Genomic DNA, 25,498 nt, shown 5'->3' with positions numbered 1-25,498 from the left:
TTCGGCGCTGGCAAAATAACCCCGGAGGTGCAGAGCTGAGCCCTGGGGGGGGGGGGCGGTGCTGGGTGCGGGGGGGTGGGGTGCTGGGTGCCAGGGGGCGGTGGGTGCTGGGTGCGGGGGGCGGTGGGTGCTGGGTGCGGGGGGGGGGTGCTGGGTGCGGGGGGGTGGGGTGCTGGGTGCCATGGGGCGGTGGGTGCTGGGTGCGGGGGGGGGGGGTGTGCTGGGTGCGGGGGGCGGTGGGTGCTGGGTGCGGGGGGCGGTGGGTGCTGGGTGCCAGGGGGCGGTGGGTGCTGGGTGCGGGGGGGGGGTGCTGGGTGCGGGGGGCGGTGGGTGCTGGGTGCGGGGGGGGGGTGCTGGGGGCGGGGGGCGGTGGGTGCTGGGTGCGGGGGGGGGGGGGTGCTGGGTGCCAGGGGCGGTGGGTGCTGGGTGCGGGGGGGGGGGGGTGGGTGCCAGGGGGCGGTGGGTGCTGGGTGCGGGGGGGGGGGGGTGGGTGCCATGGGGTGGTGGGTGCTGGGTGCGGGGGGCGGTGGGTGCTGGGTGCCAGGGGGCGGTGGGTGCTGGGTGCGGGGGGCGGTGGGTGCTGGGTGCCAGGGGGCGGTGGGTGCTGGGTGCGGGGGGCGGTGGGTGCTGGGTGCGGGGGGCGGTGGGTGCTGGGTGCCAGGGGGCGGTGGGTGCTGGGTGCGGGGGGGGGTGCGGGGTGCGGGGGGCGGTGGGTGCTGGGTGCCATGGGGCGGTGGGTGCTGGGTGCCAGGGGGCGGTGGGTGCTGGGTGCGGGGGGCGGTGGGTGCTGGGTGCCATGGGGCGGTGGGTGCTGGGTGCCAGGGGGCGGTGGGTGCTGGGTGCCATGGGGCGGTGGGTGCTGGGTGCGGGGGGGGGGGGTGCTGGGTGCGGGGGTCGGTGGGTGCTGGGTGCGGGGGGGGGGGTGCTGGGTGCGGGGGGCGGTGGGTGCTGGGTGCCAGGGGGCGCTCCGAGGCGGCGGGCGGGCACTGCGCTGCGGCGCGGGGCGGGGCGGGGGCGGGGCGGAGTGACGCGCGTCCCACCCCCCCGCCGGCCCGGCCCTCCCCTCCCCTCCCCTCCCCTCCCCTCCCCTCCCCTGCCCTCCCCTCCCCTCCCCTCCGCGCAGTCAGCTGAGCCCCGCCGCGGCCGCCGGAGCCCGTTGCCCCCCCCCACCCCCCGCCCGTTCTCCCCCCCGCTCCCTCCCTCCGCATCCTTGCGCCGCCCGGCGCTGCGCCCGCCACCCGCAGCCTCGCCCGGCTGTGTGCGCGGGTGTGTGCCCCCCCCCCCCAATATCCTTCCCCAGCCGCTGCGGACCCCCCCGGCACGGAGCCATGGCCCCCATCGGACTCAAGGCTGTGGTGGGAGAAAGTAAGATCCGCGTCCGGCCGCGTTACTTACGCACCCCGCGGGGGGGGGGGGGGGTGAAACTGGCCGGGGGGGGTGAAACTGGCCAGGGGCCGGCTCCCCTTTTCCGCGGGTGGGGGGATGCTGCGGATGCGCAATACGGACCCTCGGGGTGGCATCAGCGCTCGGCGGGGGGGGGGGACGGGACGGGGACGCGACACCCCCGTGGGGCAGCCGGCAGGACGTGGGGACAAGTCGGCCCCGGGGGCTGAGGGGGGTGTCGGCGCTTTCTGTCTCCCTCTGGGTTTTATTTGTTTAAATTGGGGGCGGGGGGTGTTGAGGCTGTTGAGATTTTTCTGCAGTGCTGAGGGGAGGAGAAGGGGGGCGGTGGAAAAAAGGGGGGGGGTAAAGAGGGAAGCGACAGGCGCTCGAGTCTTGCCCCCCCCCCCCCCGCCTCTGGTTCCTAAGTGCCCGAAGGACCACCGCCCCATCAGAGCATAATCAGGAAAGCCCAATCGCCCCCCCCCCCCGCTTCCATCAGGGGGGTCTCAGCTGGGGGGGGGGGGCGGACAGAGATGTCCGGCTGTGCAGAATCCCCCCCCCCAGCACCGCCGCGGTGTCAGGCCGGGCCCCTCTCGGCTTTGTCTGCAGCAAATCCCGCTTTCACGGTCTTTTTTTTTTTTTTTTTTTTTTTTTTTTTTTTCTTATTTTCCCGGACGTGACTTCGCTTCCCTGTTCCCGGGGCGGCCGTGTCCCGTGTGTGTCCCCCCCCCCTCTCCCGCAATCCCCCCCCCTCTCCCTCCCGGGCATTTCTGCGCCCTTTGGGGTCGCGATCTGCCGCGCTATTTTGGGCGGCCGAGCTGCGGGGTGGGGAGGGGCAGGCGGGTGGGAGCGGAGCAGCCCCGGGTTCGCTTCCTCCTTCCCCCGGCTGTTGCAAGATGATATTTGCAACGGCTCCATGGCGGGAGGGGGGTGGTGTTCTCCAAAACGCCCGAGGCTGAAGGAGGGGGGTGTGTGTGGGGGGGGTGGTGGTGGCTCCCTTCCCCGTAGCAAAATTAAAGCGAAAAACTCCGCATTATACAAATAACTAAATCAACAGCAGAAACGGCAGGAACCGGTGGAGACTTCCCCCGGGCTCCCCGCAGCCATGAAAAGCCGTTCTCGTCCCTCCCCGCTCCTCTCGCACGATTTATTTCCGTGGCATCGCGGCCAGCCGGGGCGGGGGGGGGGGTGGGGGTGTGGCGGGTTTTTTTGGGTTTTTTTCGGTGGGTTTTTTTGGAGGGGGGGGGGGAGCTGGTTGTGTGTACGTGGGTGAAATCCCCGCGGGTGGGGTGGCTCCGGCAGCCGCCGCGTTGTGCAGAGGAACCCTCCCGCGCAGGCTGCAGATGGTGCGGCCGGGGCTGGTGGTGTGATCGGGTGGGTGGTGATTTGGGGGGGGGGGGGGATACCCCCCTGGATTGATGTCCCTGCTTTCTTCCCAGTCCTCCCCTGCCCCGGGGATGGGGGGCTGCGCCATCCCTGCCCCCCCCCCCCCCCGGCACCCTGGGGTGCTGCGTTGGGGGTTAGAGCCCAGGCAGCTGCAAAATGAAAGGGAGAAGGTGGGGAAATGCCCCGGTGTTCCTCTGCTGCGGGATCAGCTTTGGGGAGGGGGGGAGGTTGGCTCTTGTGCCTTGCTGGGGTTTCTTTTTGGGGGGGGGGGGGCTGGTCGTCTCGCAACTGAACTGGGGAGAGGGGCTGCCCCCAGCCCAGCCGGGGGGGGGGGGAGCTGGACCAGCCACCCACGCACCCCCCAGGCAGGGCCCCAGCCGGATCATCCAGTGCCCTCGGCTAAAGGGGGGACAGGGACCAGCGCCACTGCGTGTCCCTTATTTTCATTCATTGTCTCTGCGCTGGAATAGGCTGGGAGAGAGCACACACAGACACACAGGGGTTCAAGGCAGCATCATGGAAATCGGGCTCAATCCTTCCCTTCAGGGTTTAGTAACAAACTGCTCTGTTCTTCCCTGGAAAATACCATTCCAGACTGAAAATGGTAACCGGTGGCTGGGCATCGGTGCTATAGCAGGGCTACCGGGGAAGCGTGGGTGTCTGGAAGGAGAGAGCAGGGTTTGTGCAGGCAAAATGCTGCATAGGAGCGAGGGATGGGGCCCTCGGAGGAGCAACCCTGCAGGGTCCAGCCCCCCCCCCCCCTCCGCCGGGGCTGGAGGTGTTCCTCAGGCTGCCCTGGGAAGCTCCTGGTCTTGGTGGGTCAGTTCCTGCCTTGTGGTGCTGTTTTTAGCTGGAGCTGCTCCCCCGGAGTTAGGACCAGTCTGCAGAGTGCCCAGACCTCCCCCTTCCCCGGGCACCAATGCGGCTGGCACAAGATTTCCCCAGCTCTCCCTCGCTGCGCCAGCCTGCTCTCGGGCAGGGATTCCCTGAGGTTTACCTGCAGGAGAAGGTGCTTGCTCGTAAGGAGCAAGAGGTCCAAGCCTGGGGCTGACCCCGGGGCAGGGTATCTCGGCTGGGCTTCCTCCCAAGGAAGGAAGGAAGGAAGGAAGGATGGATGCTGCCGTGTTGCCATGGCTCGCTCCAGCAGGCCCCCCCGCCCAGAGCTGCATTCTGCCCTGGCTTCCCTCCAGACCCGGATTATTCTTCTGACCAGCTGGTGCCATAACAAGACAGGTTTTGGAGGCCCCTGGAGAGGTGGGCAGGGGGACAAGGTGGGTGAGTGTTGCGGGAGATGAGCAGAACCGGATTGTCACCCCCCAGATCCGTGGGGTGCGTGCTGGGGGGGCTGTCCCTGCGCCTCCCTGCAGTATCCAGCAGCAATGGCTGCATCCCTCCAGGACTCGCTTGCATCTGGCCGGGGTCAGAGCTGAGTGTGCTCGGCCCCAGAGGTGATGCTCAAGGACCAGGTCCTCCCCGTGTGTCTTCTGCTCCCTCTGTGACTGGAGAACCAGTCGCTTTGCTCTGGGGCTGGTTAGAAAAATCTCACCCAAGCATGGGAGCTGGTCTCACCTTTGAGGACACCCATCCCCAAATCTTCATCTAACCCCCTGCTACGTGGATATTCCTCCCATCCTCTCTTGCCCCAAGGCCTCCTTGGATCTTCTCAGGAGAGCCTGCCCTCAGCTTCTCCTGCCCAGCCTGGTCCCCGCTCTCCTGCAGCACCCTGCAGTGGAGAGGAGGAGGAGGAGGCTGGGTTTACTTCATTGAACCATCACCAGCAAGGCAAGACAGGCCGTGCTGCAGGGTGTCACCTGTGCAGTGCCTGCCGCCGTGGTGGGCTGGGAGCGCGCAGCGGTGGTACTGGTGCTGGGTCTGCAAACCCCTGGATCCCTTCACCTGCAAGGGGAGAGGAACCTCCCCAAGGGCTTCCTTTTGCTCCCGTTGCTGTCACAGACAGATGGGAGAAGCAGAGCGGCCCCGGGATAAGGGAGCACCCTGCTGCCTTCCTGAGACAGCAAGAAGACACCTTTCCCCCAGGACACTAGCTGATCCTCCCACGGAGCATCCTTGCCTATGCAGCCTCCCGCAGAGCTGACCTGTGCCCGGGTGCCTGCCTGCCAGAGCCGCACCGAGGGGCCCCATGGTTAAATCCTGCCTGGACAAGGTCTGAAGGGTCCTCAGCACCCACATACAGCACTCACTGCCGTACCATGTCACTCAGTGTCCCCATCTGTACCTCTCGAGGGTCCACCCCTGCAGGGACGTGATGACTCAGGGACCCAGGCTCGTGCGGAGCTGCAGGTGCCGTGCTGCCCCTCTGGGGACAGGGAGGAGGCACGGGCAGGGCTGCCGGCCTGCTGCCAGCTGGGGGGCACAGCTGGGGGCCCCGGGGACCTGCTGCTGGGTGGCTGGTATGTGACTCACCCCGGCTGCTTTGGGGCACCTCACCGCTCCCACCACCCCTTTGCTGAGGGGCACAGGGAGACTTCGAGGGCCAGATGGTGCTTGTTGAGGATGCTCCAAGCCCATCCCAGGGTACGAGGCTCGTGTGCTGCCCCAGAGCCAGGTCGGGCAAGGTCTCTGCCGAGCGGAGGGAGAGGAGGCAGTGAAGGGCACGGGACTGGCTGGTCGCGGTGGGACCGTTGCAGGGATGCACGTTGCATCCTCCTGCCTGCACGGGGGCAGAGCCTCCTGCCCCGCCAGGATCTTGGTGTGCTGGCGAAGTGGCTGGGTGAGGAGGAGAGGGTCTCTGTGCCCTGTCCCCCGTGGGTGGGAGCAGACCCTGAAGCCAGTCGCTTCCTGGGCAGCCCACCCTCCCGATCCCCAACTCTGGGGGGTCTCAAGGGCGGCACAGTGCTGCCTGCCCGACGTGTGGGTACAGGAAGAGGTGCTTGGCAAAGCCTCTGCTGGGGCCTTTAGCCCTGTCACCAGAGTCTGTCTCGCCTCCAACATCAGCTCTGTGTTGGAAAAGCTTGAAAAAATACATGCAAAATTCAGGGCTCATCTTCCCACACAGTGCAGGGCAATGTCAGTCTCCAAACCGTGGTCTGCACCAGGGGCTGAGAAATACTTGCCCGTAGGTGACCATGGAAGGTTACCAAGAATGACAAACCTCACTTTGGCAGGTCTATCCACCCACCGGTGTCTGCATGTGCAAGAAGGTTGAAAAAACCACTGATGTAGAGGACTTAAACTCTTTCCCTCTTAAAAAAAAGTAAGGTCTGGATCTAATTCCCCTGTACGTCTCAGGAAAATTGTCCCAGGAGAGATTCCCTCCCTCTTCCCACAAAATCAACACATTTAAAAAGAGAATCATCGTCACATGCCTTTTATTTGCACGCTGAGAAGCAGATGCTGTGTCCACCAACTCACGGTGCGGGAAAGAACTTGGCTGTCATGTTTTGGAGAGTGCAAAAATAGATCAAGCTGAAGGTGCATTGATTTGTGGGCTTCCATTTTGCCCATGTACACACACAAACACATGAATGTGTACATACGTACGTTAACACATGTGCTATAGGGTCATTTATGGAGCCCATCAGATGTTTTGACGTTGTGCCACTAAGGGAGCAGCAAAGACCACTCAGAGTTGAACCAGCTCAGCTCATGTGGGCACAGGAGTCCAGCCCAGCCTGGATTCCTGCTGAACCGAGCCTGAAGAGCCCCAATTTGTTGGTGTTTTGCTCCCTCTTGGTTCAAGGCAGAGAAGAACCAGCTCAGAAAGTCACGGCCGCAGACGTAGGAGAGCGTGACTTACCCCTGGGAGAGGGTCACCTCCCCTCTGGGACACTGTGACACCCTGTGCATGCTGTCCTGCTGCAGGAAAGCTCTTGGCTCCTCTTGGTACTGAAGCATCGCCAAAATTGGCTACACCAACAGCACCTACAGCCGCTGACAGCCAGGTTACAGCAGGTGGAAACGCCTGGTGGAAGAGGACAAGTGTTAGTGAAGGGTGATGCCTTCAAAAGGGACCTGGCACGGTCTGCCAGGTAGTCTGGCCCATTGACTCTCCCCAAACAGAGAAGCTCTGCTCAACTCCCAGATCCTTGTGCAGACCCAAGGAAAGTGTGCCAGGAGGGATGCCGCAGTGAAAGTCCTCGTGAATGTCACCATGTTTCTCCAGCGCAGTCAATGAGAGTGATTCGTGGGTGTGATCCTGCATTTCATTTCCCTTCTTTCCTTTTGGGTGTGTTATTCAGTTTCTAAAAGAGTTCAAGACCTCCAGGTCTCTGTCCTCCTTTTCTCTAGGCTATGCAGGTTTCCCGTGGCTTTGGCTGGCAGGTATAAATATGTACATCCTTCATGAGAGCAGTGCAAATAGGAAAAGGAGGAATTAATCACAGGTTACTATGATTACCATGACTAATCCTTGAAGCTAGAGCCCCAGCAGCAAAGCAGCGCTGCGTGGTTCCCCAGACTAGCACAAATACTGCTTGGCGTGGCTTCAACACGTGGCATGTTTCACCAGCGGCCGTGAGGGAGACGTGCGGTGCTGCTCTGGATGTGAAAATATCAAAGTCCACCTCATCCAAGGTTGGGGAGGGAAGGATGAAGCTGAGCCTGAGCAATTCTGCCCATGCAGAACTTGGCACAGCTAGATGGCACCTGGGCTGCACCGCCAGCAGGTTCCTACATGAGGAATGTGTCCTCCAGAAGGGCTGAGGTCTTCTGGGTGGGCACCAGAAATAATCCAGTGAGAAAAATAGGTGTTTGGGACACAGACTGCTGGAGAGCATGTGTTTGAGACATGCTTGGTATGCGGACACAGTGGTCTCCAGACTCAAATTGTCCCTGAGGCGGCTCTTAGCCACACCGAAGGACATCAGCTAGGCTTTGCCTCCTGTAAATGAAGTTATTCGGTATGTCCTGAATGGGGTTGATGACCTTCCTGCCATCCTCTGGTCCAGGAAACCTATTTTATTGGGGACTGCTTGGAGATGGTACACTGGCACCTGGAGATCCCTGACTGAGGATGTTCTGAGGTAGATACGTGCTCTACATTCGAACGTGGTTGTATCTATGTAACATTCACACTGTCTTAAGCAATTACTTAATGAACCAGCAAAAAAGCAGTTGCCAAGCCAACCCAAAGCCAAACATGTTCGTCTTGGAGATGCAGCATGACAGCTTTTTAGAAGTGGGTCTCGAGCAAACCTCACTGTGGAGTTCTGTGATCCAGCTCTCCAGTGCTGCTCTGGGATTTTGGAACCCAAAACGGAGGACACGTGAGGGGAGTGAAAGGACTGAGCCCTGCTTGTGACAGGGAAAAGCCCACAGTTAGGACCACTCATCTCCTGTAGGACCTTGGGCAATTCCTACAGCCTGTTGCCCATCCATAAAGCAACTCCATCCTCCCTTACCACGTCAGGCCAAGGTGTGCAGCCCGTGAGGTGCTGGGACGTGGCAGCAAAGGAGCATTTCTGAGCAGCAGGTGCTTGGCCTCCTGCATTGCTCCAGGAGGGAAGGGCTTGGCCATCGCTACTGGCACAGGCCGGGCTTGGGTCAGTGCTAGAGCAGAAATATCCCCTGGCCGCAGCATCCCCTGCCTGTCCTGGTGCTCCAGGATGGCGTGGTGGCCAAGGTTTTACTGCTTCCACTGACCGGTGGAGGTCAGGGCTGCTCATGAGGTTTCAGGCTCTTTCTGAAGCAGGGTAATGGCACATCCCAAAAAGAGTTTGTCTCGGCTGGTCATGGCTTTATCGGTGTGGGCACAAGTGATAGCAGGGTTGGTCCCTCTTCCCCCAGAACCAGTTGAAGACATGGGGCTGGTTGCTTTTGCCGTGAGCAAGCGAGGCAAGGCAGGCTTGGAGAAAGGCTGCCCGGCCAGCTCGGTATAAATAACGCAGGCTAAGCTTCTTGGAGTGACGTATGGGCTCGAGTCCTACTAGGCCACCATGTCACCAGCTTCTGGCCCTGCTTGAAAACAATGCAGTGGGTCATTTTCATGCCACGTGTCACCGCAAGAACAAGCCGAACTGCAGGTGATGGGCTGGGAGAGGTGGTTGCTCTCGAGCGCGTCATCTGCATGATTGCACTTTTAGGACCATATTACTCAAGAGCACTGGAGGTCCTCCATTGGTGGGTGAGATGTGCTTCCTTGGCCATAGGCACCAACGTTGTCTCTACATTGGAGGACAAGTCCAGAGCTGCCTGTATTGTCTGTTCTCGGTAGAAATTGTAATTAAAATTCTTCCAGCCTGAAGGAGGCAGATGCAGCGTGGTAGGTCCAGACAAGCCAAGTATTGAAGGCATTGGATGAGATATGTATACACATTTTTTTCTCCTGAAACCTGGTTTATCTCCAGGATGAAAAGCTCAACTCTGATAGTCACCAACTGATGTTAGAGCCCAAAAGCTCTGGCTGGCCAGACCATCTGGGGACGCAGGCAGCAACATCTGACCTGCTAATGTGGAGATGTGAGAGCACCGCTTCCTGGGAGGTGTCCAGGCTTGACTGGAGGACCTCGGGGAACAGAGGAGCTGCTGTTTTTCCTGGGAGTCTCTTGCTGATCCTATAACTGAGTGTGGAATTGGCTCAAGGATGCCTTCCCTGGCATTGCTCATCCTGGATGACTCGTGTATGCTGGCATCCCTTCTCCTGGTTAGATGTGCCCTTGCCAGAGGGGCTGCTGAGAAATTGCCCTGCTCTCAGGATGGGTCTGGGTGTCCTCTCAACTCTGGCCTTGGCCAAGCTTTCGGTCTCATGGCCCCAGCTCCATTGCTAGCAGCCACATTAGCCAGAACAGCCCCAGGGAGCAGCTGTACCCTGTTGGACTGTACCGTTTGACCTCATAATTCCCACATCCTCCCCCTTTCTGTGCCAGCCCTGGCCACCCACATCATTTAACATTGCCCTCTTGGTCCACCCGAGCGCTAACAGACCACTCTTCGCTAACGTGGGGGTTTAATAGTTCCTGCAAGGACACCTAGGAGGTGCAGGTCATGGCCACGTCTCCTCCAAACAGGACACTGTGATCTCAAGCTGTTGCTCGGGTTTGTCTCCTGCTCTCCCGTGCTTTGCCAGGGCCCCGGAGCCTCTTTGGAGGATGCTCTGTGGATCTGCCTCTTTCCTGCCCCTGCCCAGGCTCCGAGCTGGCTTGGAAGAGCTGACCTGGAGGCTGCTTAGCTTTGCAGCCAGATCTGACCCGTGGGAAGGCAGGAGAGGACATCGGTTTAGGGAAGGGCAGCTCTGCAGCAGGCTGGGAGCAGGGCTGGCCCCTGGTACCCGTGCGTGCCCATCTCTGACCAAGGTGCCCCAAGCTCAGAGCTGTCACCCTCAGAGGTGCCCTGTTTCAGCTCTGGGAGGCCCAGCACCTTGGTGCCAGGATCAGGCCAGGGGACATGACAGCACTTTTGGCGCTGGGAGGTGCACGGCCGGGCAGACGCTCGCCCTGTCGCACGCATCCAGCTCAGCTCGCACCCACGCAGGACAGAGTCCCCGCAAAGCTGGGCTCTGAGCACAAAATGTCCCCTGCAGTGGCTGCCCCGCTGAGGAGCAGCTCGGGGCTGGCCAAGGCCGCTCCTCAGGGAGCCCTTTTCATAGAATCATAGAATCTGTAAGGTTGGAGAAGACCTCAGATGATCAAGTCCAACCGTGCTCCTCTGTCCTGGGTCCGCATCTCCCTCTCACTGCCGCAAACGGAGGGTGCTGGCAGCACCGCGCCAGCCGGCCACGGGAACCTTTGCACCAACAGCACCTTCCCCTGGCCCCAGGACGCTCGTTCCCAGCCTCCTTCCTTCCTTCCCCTCCCGGTCCCAGAGCAAAGCGGTATTTTCATCGCCGAGGCAGGGTTTCTTTCTGGCTGCTCACAGCCAGACCCTGACCCCTTCCTGGCCGGTATTGCCGCCCGGCATGTAGTGTACCGTCACGGCCCCGCTGTGCTTTACTCCCCGTCGTTTGCGATGGAGGTTGTTGGTGTGGGACGGAGGGCACGTGCGTGCTGTGCTGCCTTGTAAACAGCACCGTTATTCCTGGAGCCTTGCTCCAGGGAAGGAGCCAAACGGGAGTGATGAAGAGGAGGGATGCGCTGGCACATCCTTCACAGCCCCACTCCTGCACCGGTGAAGGACCGCAGAGCAGGACCGGGCACACGCAGGCAGCCCTCGCTGCCGGCTCCTGCCCACGGTGGAGGACCATTCCCACTTCACTTTTTTGCTGCGTGGGTGACCTGGATTCGGGTGGGCAGTGCACATGGGTGCAGGCAGCAGCTATTCCCCCCCCGGCAGCAGCATCCAGCTTGGGGGCTCAGGGGCACAGACCGTCTGTACCCAGTTATGCTCCATCGCCCCTTCCCTGGCCCGGAGGTGCCCCGCACCCCCTTTACCGCTGGAGAGGTTACGGGATGTGACCAGGGGCAGGCAGGACCCCAGGTTCACGGCCAGCCCCATTCTGGGGCTCCCCTGAGGCAGGTGTCACTGGGAAGGCGATGGATGTGCAGCGGTAGGCACGGCTGCCTCCAAGTTTTACAGCAGGACAGACCGACCAGCGATGCTCACGGGCTCCCATTTTATCTCTGCTGGCACCAGCCCCTACCGTAGTGCCCCGGGAAGGGCTACAGCCTCTCTCACCGCAGGGTGATTTGGGTGCTAGTACGGTGAATGAGCCCAGCAGTGTGGGGAAACCCACGGGGAGCGTCCCCCCGGGGGGCCGTGGCCGTGCCCAGCCTGGCAGGGCCGCCTGCTCTCCCGGTGAGGATGCTCCATGCGGCGCAGGGCGGCTGCGAGGCCCCGGCTGGCCCCGAGCCGCTCGTACCCGGGCAAATCCCCAGCGGGTGGGGGAGCAGGGAACGTGGGCAGGTTTGCCCAAATTCAGCATCACCCACAAGCAGGAGTTTTTAGGGCTGGGTGCTCCCAGGGCAGTCCCCTCTCTCAAGCCTAAAAAAGGGACAAATTTGGGCTCCGAACCGCCCCATATAAACCCAAGTCAAGCTTTACCTGGGGGACTGGCGCCGTTGGGGTCACTCCCATGGGGGAAGGGTCCCAAGGCTGGGGCAGGTAGGGTGACACCCTCACCTCCATCTCCCAGCACCTTTGCATTTTCTAATTTCAAATAATTTCTTAATTGAGTTTTAACTGAGCATTCCATCCCTGTCTCTGGAACCAGAAGGTCGGAGCAAAACCCTCCGGGAGGGAGAGAAGGGGGGGGCCGTGGTGTGGTTCCTCGCAGACGCAGACCCTTTCCCCTGGGCTTGGCCGGGCAGTTGCCCAGCATGTCCCTGCTCCGCGAGGGGTGATGGTTCATACCCCAGGGCAAAAGGGGTTTGGGGGCACCTCGTATCCCCCAACACAGATGTTTAGGCAGCACGTGTGTCTGGCAGGAGGGCAAGTACCTGTTCTGGTGAGGTTCAAAACCACCTTCCTGCAACTCGGCCCCAAAGGTGACGTCCCCATCCCGCTGCCAGGGCCACCTCCTCGCATGGCTTTAACCTGCACCCCTCGGGGAGAAGTGGGGTGTCTGTGCCCAGGAATATGGGCACGGGGTGGCCTCAGCCCCGAGGGGTCCCTGGGGTGCAGGGGGACCCGCGGGTGCTGCCACCCCAGCTGGTTGCGTAAGCCCAGTGCCCGCGGGAGGCAAAATGGGATTGAGGGGGATTACAAGGAACAGGCTCAGGCTGCTTGATTCTTGTTTCTAAAAGGAGCTCTTAAGCCGCTGTTGTTTTCCTGGTGCTCTGGATTAGGGCCAAGATGTGTGGGGTGGCCCCCCGGCTCCCCAGAGGGACCCCCCGACCCTCCGCCAGCCCGCAGCTCCCCACCGGCATGGGCTCTGTCTGTTAGTGCCAAGACATAAACAGGGCTGGGGGTGACCGCCCCTCCCTGGGTACCCCAAAACCACCCCCCTCATCTCCTCCCCACGTCCCCAGGAAAGGCACTGGGGGAGTGGGGCACACGGGTGGGGGGTTCGGTGTCCCCGGCACAGACCCCACTGCTGCTGACGGGCCCCAGGGTGCTCACATCCCGGCGGGGGGGGACTTGGGGTGCTCATCTCCCCGCCACGCTCCCTCTCTTGCAGAGATTATGCATGATGTGATCCGGAAAGTGAAGAAGAAGGGCGAGTGGAAGGTGAGAGCCAAACCCTGGGGGGGCAGGAAAGGAGGAGGAGAAGGAGGGTGGGGGTAGGTGTGGGCAGGGACCCCCCGAGGGTGGGGAAGGGGTGGGGAAGGGCAGTTCCCTGGCTGCCCCCCATGGCCCCGGCTCACAGCCCCTCTCCCCAGGTGCTGGTGGTGGACCAGCTCAGCATGCGCATGCTCTCCTCCTGCTGCAAGATGACCGACATCATGACGGAGGGGATAACAAGTGAGTGTGGGGTCCCAGCCATCTCTCACAAACCTCATTGTAGGAAGGGCAAAACCTCCCTCGGTACCAGGGGACCCGCAAAGCCATCTCCAGGCTGGGACAAGCCAGTCGAGGCGGCTGCACGGCCCCCACCCAGCCCCATCCCTCTTGGGATGGAGACGCGCTGCCTCCCATTGCTCATGGACGACTGTCTCGGTGCCAGGCTGACGTTTCACAGCCTCTCTCCTTGCCTGCTGAGGCTGGAGGAGCCCGAACACCTTGTCTCCTGGCAGTGTCTCAGTCCAAGGAGGAGACCAGGTGTTATTTTATGTCAGCCCTATAAATAGCTCGCTGCGGCACTCAGGATGGAGAAGGAAACCCCAGTGCATTGGGAGGGGTTTGGGGCAGCGGGGGTTTGCCCCAGCCCGGGTACCACCAGAGCATCACCCCCCGGGTGGTCCCCTCCAGCGGAGGGATGTGAGAATAAACCAAGGCGAGAGCAGCACGGGAGCACGCAGGCAAATCCCCCGCCCCCCCCGGGACCTTGCCGGGCACCCAGACACGCAGCCCCAGCGGGGCACCACGGTGCTGGGACAGGGTGGGGACAGCCCCTGCCCTGGCTCCTGGGTGGGCAGAAGCGAGCGGCTGGGGACGTTTTGGATGCAGTTGGCAGGGCTGATCCCGTGCTGCCGTGGGATATCCAACCACCCCGCGCAGCCGAGTGCCCCCGCCTGCACCCCCCCCCCGCCACAGCTCCTGGTTTTCCCCCCAGTCGTGGAAGACATCAACAAGCGTCGGGAGCCGCTGCCCAGCCTGGAGGCCGTCTATCTCATCACTCCCTCTGAGAAGGTGAATATGTGGGGCCCTGCCTTTGGCTGGGGGGAGGCAGAGGGATGCCCACCCTGGGATGGCATCCTGGCCCCAGCGAGGCCAGCGGTGCCGCCAGGGCGGTGGACCAGAGGTGCGGAGCTTCCCCTGTGCCAGGAGGGAGGGCGCTGGGTGACCCTGCCGAGGTGCCCGCAGTGCCACCGTGCCCAGCCCAGCTGGTCCCTCCTCTCTTGCAGTCCATCCACTCCCTCATCAATGACTTCAAGGATCCCCCCACCTCCAAGTACAGAGCTGCCCACGTCTTCTTCACTGACTGTGAGTACCTGGGGGTCACGGCCCCCACCCCATTGCCCAGGCACCCCGGACCCCCAGTTCCCCGCTGACATCCCCCGGGTAGCAGAGAAGGCGAAAGAGCAAACCGTGGGGCGACAGCCCCGTCCTGCCCGTGGCACCGGGCGGCTCCAAGTGCCGACGGGTGGTTTCCATCACCCGCTCCCAAACGGCCGGCCAGATCCCTGCGCCCCAGGGCAGGCGCTGCAGGCAGCCAGCCCTCCAGGAAAGCATCGGAGGGGAGGGAAGGTCCCTGTCACTAAAACACGTGCAAGCAAGCGGGGATGGAGGGCTGCGGGGATGCTGAGCTCTACCCTCCTCCTCCTCCCCTTGCAGCCTGCCCTGACGCCCTCTTCAATGAGCTGGTGAAATCCCGCGCTGCCAAGGTCATCAAAACCCTGACGGAGATCAACATTGCCTTCCTCCCCTCCGAGTCCCAGGTGAGGCTGGGCTGGGGACCGTCCCCGCTGGGGTGGTCCAGGGGATGGGACAGATGGGGGATGCTCCGGGTCCTTCTCCAGCCTGTCAGGGTTTGTGTAACAGCCTCGTACCCCTCTCCCCCGGCCGGCTCCTCGCCTCCCGCTCAGCTCTTCTCCCTGTCTCCTTCGATTAGTCTCGGGGCTGATCCGCCGCAGGGGATTTAGCAGGCGCCGTGTCTTGGCCCCGTGCCGGCAGCCACATTGGCTGGCTCTGCACCCCCCAGCCAAGGGCAGCGGGGAGCCGACCCCGTGCCATCTGCCCCGATGGGGACGTGGGGACAAGGGGGACAGGGAGGGACAGATGGCGCTACCCGCTTGGTGCCATTAACCCTTCAAGCCTCAGCATTTCTGGGGAGACAGAGAGGCAGACGATGACCTGTTGGCATCCCCACATGCAGCCAAATTGGCTTCTGGTCTTTACTGGTGGCACAGGCAGGGAGCAGCGTGTCCCCAGTTGTCCCTGGGTCTCTGGTTCCCTGCCTGGGAGCAGGTGGCTGCTGTGGTCAGGGGGTCTCCCGCCTCCTCTGCTCACCCTGGGTGGCTGCACGTGGGTAGGGACCGCACCGCGGAGCCGGGGCCGGAGCTGGCAGCCACGGGATGCCCTGAGCATCACTGAGCTCCTGCTGCCCGGTCCCAGGCTCGGCTGGGGACCTTCGTCTGGGGTTGAATCTGGTTTCCAAACCCACCAGAGTGTCCTGCGGGGCCTGTCTCCTCTGGACATCCCTCAGTACATCCCCTCTAACCTCCCTCCCGCTGCACCTCCCAGGTTTACTCCCTGGATTCGGCTGACTCCTTCCAAAGCTTTTACAGCCCCCACAAGGCCCAGATGAAGAACCCGATCCTGGAGCGCCTGGCAGAGCAGATCGCCACGCTGTGCGCCACGCTGAAGGAGTACCCGGCCGTGCGGTACAGGGGGTAAGGGCAGCGCCGTCGGCAACCCCCCCTCTGCCCCAGCAGCGTGACGGAGCTGGGGCCGTGCCGAGCGTGGGGCCGTGCTGTGTCTGGTGCTGGTGAGGGCGTGAGGATGGAGGAGACGGTGGGATGGACGGACACCCGTGCTCAGTGTAAAAACAGACTCAGACTTGAAGATGGTCTGCAGAGCGGGGGAGGTTGGGACCCTAAAATCCAGGTGGCACCAAGGCAAAGCAGAGCACCCCAAGGAGAGGTGGAAATGGGCAACAAAACTTGCCCAGGTCCCTCCTCTCCCATGAGCCAAGGATGTTGCACAGGGAAACCAGCAGCTCCTCCCCATCCCACGCTGGCGAGAGCCAGCCGCCCCGGGGAGCTGACTTCTCCTCCTGCCTCCTCCAGGGACTACAAGGACAACGCCATGCTGGCGCAGCTCATCCAGGACAAGCTGGACGCTTACAAGGCTGATGACCCCACCATGGGCGAGGTGAGCAGGGACGGTGCCGGCAGCCCCAGGGGAGGATGCTTGGGTGATGCTTCACTCCTAAAGTCCCGCTCGAGTTCCGCCACGTGGCAGTTGCAGACCCCATGCGGGGACCCCAAAATGGCCTCGGCTTCCCCTGACCACCTGCAGGGCTGGAGGAGCCCCTGGCTCTGCTGCTGACGGCTTCCCCCGTCTCTGTAGGGTCCGGACAAGGCTCGCTCCCAGCTCCTCATCCTGGACCGTGGCTTTGACCCTGCTTCCCCAGTGCTGCATGAGCTGACCTTCCAGGCAATGAGCTACGACCTGCTGCCCATCGAGAACGACGTCTACAAGTGAGTTCGGTGCTCCTGTCCCCACGACCCCAATGGGCCCCACGAGTCCAGCCCTCGAGTGGGAGTTGGAAGCTCAGCCATGAAGTCTGAGCCTCAGCATCCCTCCATCCATCACAAGTCATTGGTTGGGAGAAGCCACTCCTGCCTGCAGCCTGGCAGGAGGTGTGATGGGCAGGATTGATGCAAAAGGGGCTTTTCCAGCCTTCAGCCCTTGGCCCCCTCCCAAGATTTAGCAGTTGTGGGGTACAAGAAGGCAAGATGTGAGAGTGAGTTGAAGTAACTTCACCCTGCTACTGGTGGAGCCAAGAAGAGGCCCCATGTCCCCCCATGTCCCCCCACCTCCCTAGAGCCCAGGCAGCGAGGGGACCACATGCCCCCCAGCCCCATCCCCACCGTGACACCCCCGGTCCTCTTCCCAGGTACGAGACGAGCGGCATCGGGGAAGCCCGGATTAAGGAGGTTCTCCTGGACGAGGACGATGACCTGTGGGTCACCTTGCGCCACAAACACATCGCCGAGGTGTCCCAGTGAGTGTCCCTGTGGGGCGGTTTGCCGGCTGGGTGGGATGTCGGCTCAGCTTTGCCACCCACCCCGCTGTTAGGGTCCCCTCCCTGCTGATGGCTGCATCTTCCTCCTCTCCCCAGGGAGGTGACCCGGTCCCTGAAGGAGTTTTCTTCAAGCAAGAGGATGAACACAGGCGATAAGGTGACCCAACTGCACTCGCTGAGCTGGGGGTGGGCACCCGGGGGGCTCAGCGCGGGTTGGCACACGGTGGAAGAGTCTCCTGGGGGATGTCTGGTGGGGACCTCTGCAAAGGGACAAGGGTGCCCAGGGCCCTGACTGGGGGAGATGACCGTGGGGTGCCAGCCCTGCGCCTGGGGCTGGGGAAGTGGTGCCTTGGGAGAGCACTGCGCCACGGGGTTTGTTTTTCCCCTGGCACGGGGTCCGTGCCCGTTCCACAGCAGCTGCCTCTGACCCCGGCCCGTTCCCTTGCGGAGACCCCGAGTCGGTGGCGGTGAGGGGACCCCGCTGGAAATAGGATGTCGAAGTGGCCAGAAGCTGAAAGCACCATCTCACCCTCAGCCAAGTGCACGGGGGTCCCAGGGGAAGGTCTGGGGGGGGATTTCTCCCCCTGGCACTCCAGTTTGCAGAGCTGCAGACCCCCTCCCTGCCCCTCAGCCGCACCAGAGGAGACCCGGCAGTGCCACGGCAGGCGTCACCAAACCCCCGTGAGGGACTCGCATGGGGAACAGAAGTCCTTGGTGGGGTCATCCCCTCTTTGCTCATGGTCCCTAAGTCCCTGAGGGTGAGTGACCATGTCCCCTTCACTCGCAGACCACCATGAGAGACCTGTCCCAGATGCTGAAGAAGATGCCGCAGTACCAGAAGGAGCTCAGCAAGGTACGAGGAGGGGAGGAGGTGTCTGCAGAGGAGCGGGTGATGGCAGCTGTGCCCGGAGAGTCCCCAGCCATGGGCAGGGGCTGAGGCTGGGGGGTGGTGGCACGGGGACCTTCGGCTGCTGCCAGCACCGCAGTGGTGACCACACCCCTTGTGTCTCCCCAGTACTCGACCCACCTGCACCTGGCTGAGGACTGCATGAAGCACTACCAGGGCACGGTGGACAAGCTCTGCAGAGTTGAGCAGGTACCAGCTCCCCCAGCCCCCCACCCCCCCCACATCCCCACGGGGACAACTGGGGCCGGCAGCTCCTGCCCCACAGCTCAGCACTGAGCCATGGGTGGAGGAGTGATGAGCTGTGCGGTCTCTGCAGGACCTGGCCATGGGCACCGATGCTGAAGGTGAGAAGATCAAGGACCCCATGAGGGCCATCGTCCCCATCCTGCTGGATGGGAATGTCAGCACCTACGACAAGATCCGCATCATCTTGCTCTATATCTTCCTGAAGAACGGTGAGGAGGACACCTAGGCAGGGGTGGGCGAGACGTGCAGGCAGCTCGTTGGCAAACAGCTCAGGGTTTGGCCAAGATAAGTCGAATCAAAAAGCTCAGCCCTGGCTCCCCAGCCACCACCAAGCCAAGTGTCCTAAGGTGACGATGGAGGGGCCATGTCCCTGCCGGGAGGCATTTCTCAAGTGGACACCATCTCCCCATTGCATTTCCAGGTATCACCGAGGAGAACCTGAACAAGCTGATCCAGCACGCTCAGATCCCGGCAGAGGACAGCGAGATCATCACCAACATGGCCCACCTCGGGGTGCCCATCATCACAGACGTGAGTGTCCACCTCCCGCTTCCCATGGCCCTCCTTGCCCCTCGGAAGGACCCACATACCCCCTCGGGATGCCCCCAGCACCCCTCCGGGGTGGCCCCGGTCCCACCACGGGAGCCCCCGTAACTCGGGGTGTCCCTGTGCTCTTTCTGCCCAGTCCACCCTGCGCCGCCGGAGCAAGCCGGAGCGGAAGGAGCGGATCAGCGAGCAGACCTACCAGCTCTCCCGATGGACCCCTGTCATTAAGGACATCATGGAGGTGAGCCAGCAAGGACAGGGATGGGGCACGGAGCAGGGACCTCAGCACCGCCCGGGAAGGGACCTGCAGAGACCTGGGTGCTTCCACCCAAACCCTGGCACCTCTCCCCGACACGTGCCCTCCAGGCTGCTCGCTGCCTCCAGTTGCAACAAGGTTGGGATGTTTTGGGAGGTTTTCCCGGCCCCCACGTGCATGCTGGCCCCGAGTGGGTTCGCTGCAGTTCAGTGCCACCTCTGCTTCCCAGCACCGGTGACAAGCAGCCCCGGCTCCCTTGATTTCCAAAGGCACGTGTAACGCCAGCTCTTGCCTTCCTCTCCCACAGTCCGTGCAAACCCCCCAGGATGGCTTTAGGCACCCCCAAACCTCATCCCCAGGACCAGAGGGGGCTGCACAGAGCACCACCATCTCACCACCATCTCACCGATGGCATTGACCCTCCACCACTGAGGTCCCTTACCCCGGGGGTGGATCACGGGGGTGAAGCCTCCAGCTCCGCTCACGCCCCTGAGCTTCCCAGAAGAGGACCCAGCCTTGCCCCCCACCCCTACTTCCACAGGCACCCCGTGCTGGGGGCGAGCCTCACCCCTACCCTGCCCTGCAGCCCCCCCACGCTGTGGAACAGCCCCCCCCCCCCGAGCAGCACCCTGCTCCCCCCCAGTGCACCCTGTTGTGGGAACGGGGCCGACTCGTTCCAAATGCAGATGGATGTAAACGAATCCCGACGCAGTCGGGCCGATCCCCTGGGCCCAGCCCTGCAGAGCGGTTCCAGGGCCAGGGGCCCGGCTCCTTGCTGACCCCCCCGGGGCTCTGTGCCCGCAGGACGCCATCGATGACAAGCTGGACACCAAGCACTACCCGTACATCTCCACCCGCTCCTCCGCCTCCTTCAGCACCACTGCCGTCAGGTGGGTCCCCCGCGCCCCCCCGCCCTGCCCCTATACGTTGGCACGTATATCACCGGTAGCGTCCATCCCTCGCCTGCCCGGAGGGGCCCTGCGCATCAGCAGGTGTGTGAGCTGCTCTGCGGTCGTTCAGGCATTCCGTGCCTCAGTTTCCCCCCCTGTAACAGAGCAGTTCTCATGGCTGGAGAGCTGGACTTTACCTGCTCTAGCAACAATTTGAGACCTAATTAACGTGTGATTATTTAAGATGTGAATTCAACGCACAGTTTGTTGCCGAGCATCCTCCTACCCGTCCTTCATCCCTCTTCTCTTCCTCTTTCTAGTGCCCGCTACGGCCACTGGCACAAGAACAAGGCCCCCGGCGAGTACCGAAGCGGCCCCCGCCTCATCATCTTCATCCTGGGCGGCGTCAGCATGAACGAGATGCGCTGCGCCTACGAGGTGACGCAAGCCAGCGGCAAGTGGGAAGTGCTAATAGGTGAGTGGGAGCCGGGGCCGGACGCTGCGCCCCGTCGCGCTGGCTGCTCATCCCATGCTCCCTCCGCCATCCCGCAAATTCCTGGCTCCAGATGACTGCGGGAGCTGGAACTCTGGAAAGGTTTTCTCCTGCCACCTGGCGTCATCCCTTTGTCCCCCACCCCAGGGACAGGATATGTCCCTCCACCCGTCCCCAGTTTTGCTCCCGTTTTTCCTCTCCCTGGCTGGTTTTGTTCCCGCAGAGCTGGGTGAAAGGGAAGGGGTTTTGCAGCTCGAATTGCTCCCGTCACACCCGTGTTGCACACTCATCCTCGGGGTTGTTACAGGGAGAAAAAAAGGAAGTAAAAAGAGGCGTGCAACACCGCATGCCAACCGCGATGTGCACTGCGCGTGCAACTGGAGATGCATTTTCCTGCTGCACACGCGCTGCGTGTCCTGTTGCACGCGCAATGCAATGAGATGCGTTTTCCTGTTGCACGCGTGCAGCGTGCATTGCGCACTCAGTCTCAGCAGCCCGGCTGTGCTCCCGGAGGAGCCGAGGGTCAGGCATGGAGGACACGGTGGAAGCCCTGCCAGATGTTAGCAAGGAGCTTTTAGGTCCCCTAAAGTTTCCCTGGGGAAGCACGGCTGGATACACACCTTGTAGGGCAGGGGCAGGAGCCCCTCACCGTCTCATCTGGTCCCTGGATTCTTGCCCGAGGCACCTGGTAGAGCCTCTTGCTGGCATCTCACCTGCTCCTTGTAGTCCCCCGGGGGCAGCAGCCCCCTCTCCGTCACCTCCCACAGCCGCCGGCCGTGTGCCCCCCGCCCCAGACCCACCACGGCCACCCGGCTCCATCCCACCTTTTGCCCATCTCATCCCGCGTCTCTCCGGGGACCATCCCCTGCATGCGCCTACAATGCTCCGGGTGGCAACCGCGTCCTTCCTCGCCCCGAAAAATGGGGGTGGGGGGTGTCTTGGCGCAGCCGTCAGCCCCGCTCTGTTCTCCCGCAGGTTCTACTCACATTCTCACTCCCACCAAATTTCTCATGGACCTGAGGCACCCCGACTTCAGGGACTCTACTAGGGTATCATTTGAGGATCAGGCTCCAGCAATGGAGTGAGCCAAAGAAACCAAGTAAAGGCAGCTTACTAACGAAAAAGAAACTCTTCCTCCCCGAAGGGTTTTCTTTGATTCTTCCGTTCCTCCTTTCTTTAATTATTATTTTGGGTTTCGTTTCCATTTGGTTCTCGGATACGAAAATGCTTGCAGTTCCTCCTTCCAGGTGGAAAAGCATCCAGCGCCGCTTCCATCATCCCTCTGCCATGTCTCTCGGCCGGACCTGGCCGGCTCCTTCATGCCACGAGTTCCCCCTTGCTGGGGCCGGGGGCGGCGGGTCGGGGTCCTGCCTGCCCGGCAGAGCCATCCCGGGGCCGGGCAGGGGGCTGGAGCACCCCGGGGTGCTGCCCGGGGCGGGTGGCTGGAACAGGGCCGGGGGATCGGTGCCCAGGGGAGAGCGGGCAGCAGTGGGTGCGGAGGGAGGAGCCCAGCGCTTGTCCCGGCTCTGGCCCCTCTCGTCCCCCACGGCGAAGGCTGGGCGCCGCTGTGATCCCCCCCCAGCTCTGGGCTGCGACGGGGCTGAGATCCCGAGTCCGTGGGAAAGCTCGGGTCTGCTCTTGCGGCACTCGGTGCCCTCGGGCGGGCGGGAGCCCCCTGATGTTACAGACCCCCAAAATCCACGCTGGGGGTTAAGCTGCCAGCGGTTTTACCGGTGTGACCCGTTGTGGCATCCCCCCGCTGCCACGTGTCGGTCTGCGCGGAGCCGGGGAGGCTGCGAGGGGGCACGGACCGGGCTGTGGGCAGCGGGGCTGGGAGCTCCCGCTGGCACCGTGCCGGGCAACCAGGGAGCAAGGGGCAGCAGAAGGCGAGAGCCCTTTTCCTCCTCCCCCCCCACCCGTTCCCCTCCGACCACCCCTTTGACCCAGCGATGCTCCGGGGGCGAGCCTGGGGACCTGCAGAAGGTCCCTCGGTGCCCGGCCCCTGCCTGCTGCCTGCCCGCACCCCCTACCCCATGCCACCCCGCTGCCTTTTCGGCCAGTGCGTCCCCAACGGGGCCGGGAGCGATCCCACCGGCCACGACCCCCCTGCACGGGCACCTCCCGCCCCCCCCCCCAGCTCCATACATCTCCATTTCTCCTTTTCCGTTCCTTTCCCGTTATCCGCGCTCTCCCCAAGCTCCCCCCCATAGATTTACATTTTCTCGCAAGCATTTCCACCGGCGCGCGGGGCCGTCGCCGCCAGGTAAGGCCTCGCTGAGGTGGGAGGGGGGGGAACCGGGGACAGCGGGGGCCAGTGGCCGGGGTGCGACGGGGGGGTCCCAAAGCCATCGCTGACGCCCCCTCCTTTTCCTCTGCCCCCGCAGGGTCCACGCACATCCTCACCCCACAGAAACTGCTGGACACGCTGAAGAAGCTCAATAAAACAGAGGAAGAAAGCAGCAGTTAAAAGGAAACGCTGCCACCGACTCGATGCCGAATTCACTTTCCCTGCCGGGCGCCCAGCCCGGGGTCCGATCCTGCTCCCGGCCCCAGCCCGGCCCAGCTTTCTCTCTTGTTCTTGTGTTGACCCCCCGCTCCCCTCCCGATGCCTTCCCCATCTCATTTTATCCACAGGGAGGGGATAACAGCCGGGGGAAAAAAAAAAAAAAAATCTTACGAAAACCGATGCATTGTGTTTAAAAGAGGAAAAGGAAAAAAAAAAAAAAATCTATATATTTGTAGCTGCAGCTATCCGAAGCACCCCGGAGCTCATTGCTGAGTAACCCATCTGCCCATTGCTAGCGAATGATGGCGACAAAAAAACCAAAAACCCAGAAAAAAAAAAACCTTTTTCCAAAAGTTTCGCTCCTCGTTGGGGTCCTGTGTGGATGGAAGGACGGACGGACGCAGCACCATCACTCCGGCCTCTGCTCAGGCAGGCGCCGCTGGCTGGGCTCAGCTCTCGCATCGCTGCTCGCTCTCGGCCGGGGGGGGGGGTCCCCGCTGCCGGCTCCTTCCCCTTGTCTTTCGGGGCGGCGGGCGCTCCTGCCAGATGTGCACGCCAACATCTGGGGCAGGGGTTGGGGGCGGGGGAAGGCGCACCCGGGATTCTTCACACTGTGGCAATTCCCATGTGAAAAGGGACCAAAGTGGTCAAAAACCTGGAAATGGGGCCCGTTTGCTCGCACGGCTGCTCCCCCGCCCTGCTGCGGCCTGGCCTCCTCCTCCTCCGGGTATTCCTTAAAATGCATATATATATATATATATATAAAAAAAATAAAAAAAAATTATATATATATATATCTATCTCTCTCTCTCCATCCATCCCACGGAAGCTGGGTGCCCCGTGCCCGGCTCCGCTCGTGTCGTCCCGTGGTGAAGCGTTTCTGCGCGTGCCGTCGCCCCGAGGCCCCCCCCGCTCTGGGCCCCCCCTCTGGACTCTGTGTATATTAATGACTGTGTCTCGTGACGTTCTTACAAGCTTGGTGTATAGTGATTTAACCAAACCTCTGATTTTAGTTGGGTTTTTTTTTTTTTTTAATTTTTACACCCAAGGATTGCCCCCGCCCTCCCCTGCCATTAGGTGCACTGCAATATTTTGGGGTCCATCGTTTTGTTCTCTCCCTCTGAAGGCTGCGACCCCCTTTTCCTTCCCCAAAATCTCTTTCTTGCCTTGTTGGTGGTTAGCCCCCCCCCCTTCCCTCCCCGTCTGTTCCTTGCCCATAAAGTTAAATATATATTTTTAGGGCAAAGGCTGTATCATTGCACTGATATTTGTTGGTTCCTCCTTGGTCCTCCCACCTCGTTTGAGTTCCTTCTCGGTTTAGCAATGCAAATGCTTCAGGATCTTGTATGTTGAACATTATTATTTTTTTTTTTCTGTTACAGTTATTTATATAAAAAATAATTTATCAAAAAGGAAAACTTTAAAAAAAAAAAATAATCTAGTCTGTCTTGGAACTTGTTTACCTTGAAATTACTGGAATCTAAATGTTTGAAAGTGTTGAAGCACAAACATGTATCAGCTCTGTATATCTGTTCTTCTGTACTAAAGCACTCGAGTGACTAAATAAAAGCGATCTCCATCCCTAGTGCAACCGGGCTGTGCCGTGCCGCTTGCTCGGGGGCCAGGCAGGCGAGGGAAGGGCGCGGGGAAATACTCTCACCAAACCCCAAAAATGCCTCCAAGGGAGAGAGCCTGGCGCGGCGACGCCAAAACCTGCCCGCGGAGCGGCGGTGGAAAGGAAGAAAAACCCACAAGCCAACCAACCGCGTTTATTTCGTTCAAAAAAAATAGGCGATTATCTTTGTACAAAATACCATCGAAATGGCTCTGCTGGTTATTACAAAATAGGAGATGCGGAACCCCCCCCCCATCATCTTTGCTCCTGGCTGTTGCATTTGGGACAGTTAAATACGGCTGCACGCTCCGGCTGGGCTGGGGAGGGGGGGGGAGTCATGGCTTCCAGCGCGGCCGCGACACAGGTACGTGCAGATGCAACCAGGGACACGTAAATCCTCTTTAAAATCCCCGCTGCGTGCCCCCAGCCCACCCCTCTCCACCCCAGGGCAGCCCCCCAGTGCCCCCCACCCCGGGCTGGCTGCAGGATCGGGGCTCAGTGGCTTCGCAAGCGCTTGGGGATGCTCTAGACCTGAGTATCTCACGGGGGGCGTTAGCGATTCCCCACCCCCCAAAGTGGGTCTTTGTACAACAACAACAACAAAATTTCAAAAATAAATAAATTTGACACGGGCACTTTAGGTAGGTCCTACATAAACGCAGCCAGGGGCACTGCAGGCAGAGATGCTGAGGGATGGAGGGGGGGCGGATTTGGCCAGACCTGTCCCAGGGACATGGGGTGCAGGTCCCAGGTGGGACCCCTGCTGCTGGGCGGGGGGGGGGGGTCCCCCAGGGTTTGTGGGGTGCAAAGCACCCACCTCCAAGCTGCCGTGACCTCTCCCAGGGCTGCACCGACACTTCCGTTTTTGCTAAAAACCAGACATTAACTCATTACAAAACCGCCCTGGAGGTGCAGGGGCTCTGCAGACCCCTCGGGGCCCGATCCTGCCTGCGCCTTGGTCTCACAGGACAATTTTTCCTCTACCAGCCCAGATCCTTGGGGAATTCCAAGGAAAACTCCAAATCCTTCTACTTTTCTGCCTGGACAACACTGTAGGTGGCCACATCCAAGCATAGACAAAAAAAAAA

General features: G+C 61.7%; 1 protein-coding gene across 2 annotated transcripts; it reads left to right on the top strand.

Moving 5' to 3' along the window:
* The first annotated feature begins 1,104 nt into the window (after window positions 1-1,104).
* Window positions 1,105-22,971, top strand: STXBP1 (syntaxin binding protein 1). 2 transcript variants are annotated; one of them, XM_075772896.1, is made up of 20 exons: window positions 1,156-1,365; window positions 12,779-12,828; window positions 12,981-13,062; window positions 13,814-13,890; window positions 14,106-14,184; window positions 14,536-14,639; window positions 15,445-15,593; window positions 15,990-16,074; window positions 16,273-16,403; window positions 16,823-16,930; window positions 17,048-17,108; window positions 17,739-17,804; window positions 17,967-18,047; window positions 18,175-18,313; window positions 18,526-18,635; window positions 18,790-18,891; window positions 19,711-19,796; window positions 20,117-20,271; window positions 21,265-21,388; window positions 22,674-22,971. In XM_075772896.1, exons 1-19 carry the CDS (start codon window positions 1,329-1,331, stop codon window positions 21,372-21,374), a joined length of 1,812 nt encoding a protein of 603 aa, XP_075629011.1. In that variant the 5' UTR covers window positions 1,156-1,328; the 3' UTR covers window positions 21,375-21,388; window positions 22,674-22,971. The 2 variants fall into 2 exon arrangements, with proteins under 2 accessions (XP_075629012.1, XP_075629011.1); XM_075772897.1 differs by lacking the exon at window positions 21,265-21,388 and having other exon boundaries at window positions 1,105-1,365.
* The last annotated feature ends 2,527 nt before the right edge of the window (window positions 22,972-25,498 follow it).

This window comes from Balearica regulorum, chromosome 20 (assembly GCF_011004875.1).
Source record: "Balearica regulorum gibbericeps isolate bBalReg1 chromosome 20, bBalReg1.pri, whole genome shotgun sequence".
NCBI classification, from domain to species: domain Eukaryota; kingdom Metazoa; phylum Chordata; class Aves; order Gruiformes; family Gruidae; genus Balearica; species Balearica regulorum.
The sequence above is the reverse complement of the archived record's forward strand: the minus strand, read 5'-3'. Positions and strand labels throughout refer to the sequence as shown.

Excerpts from the sequence above, each read along its gene's own strand:
- STXBP1 (XM_075772896.1), top strand. The coding sequence starts at position 1,329 with ATGGCCCCCATCGGACTCAAGGCTGTGGTGGGAGAAA. Across the intron at positions 15,594-15,989 it reads CCGGCCGTGCGGTACAGGGG|GGACTACAAGGACAACGCCA; the intron begins GTAAGGGCAGCG and ends TGCCTCCTCCAG. Across the intron at positions 20,272-21,264 it reads CAAGTGGGAAGTGCTAATAG|GTTCTACTCACATTCTCACT; the intron begins GTGAGTGGGAGC and ends GTTCTCCCGCAG.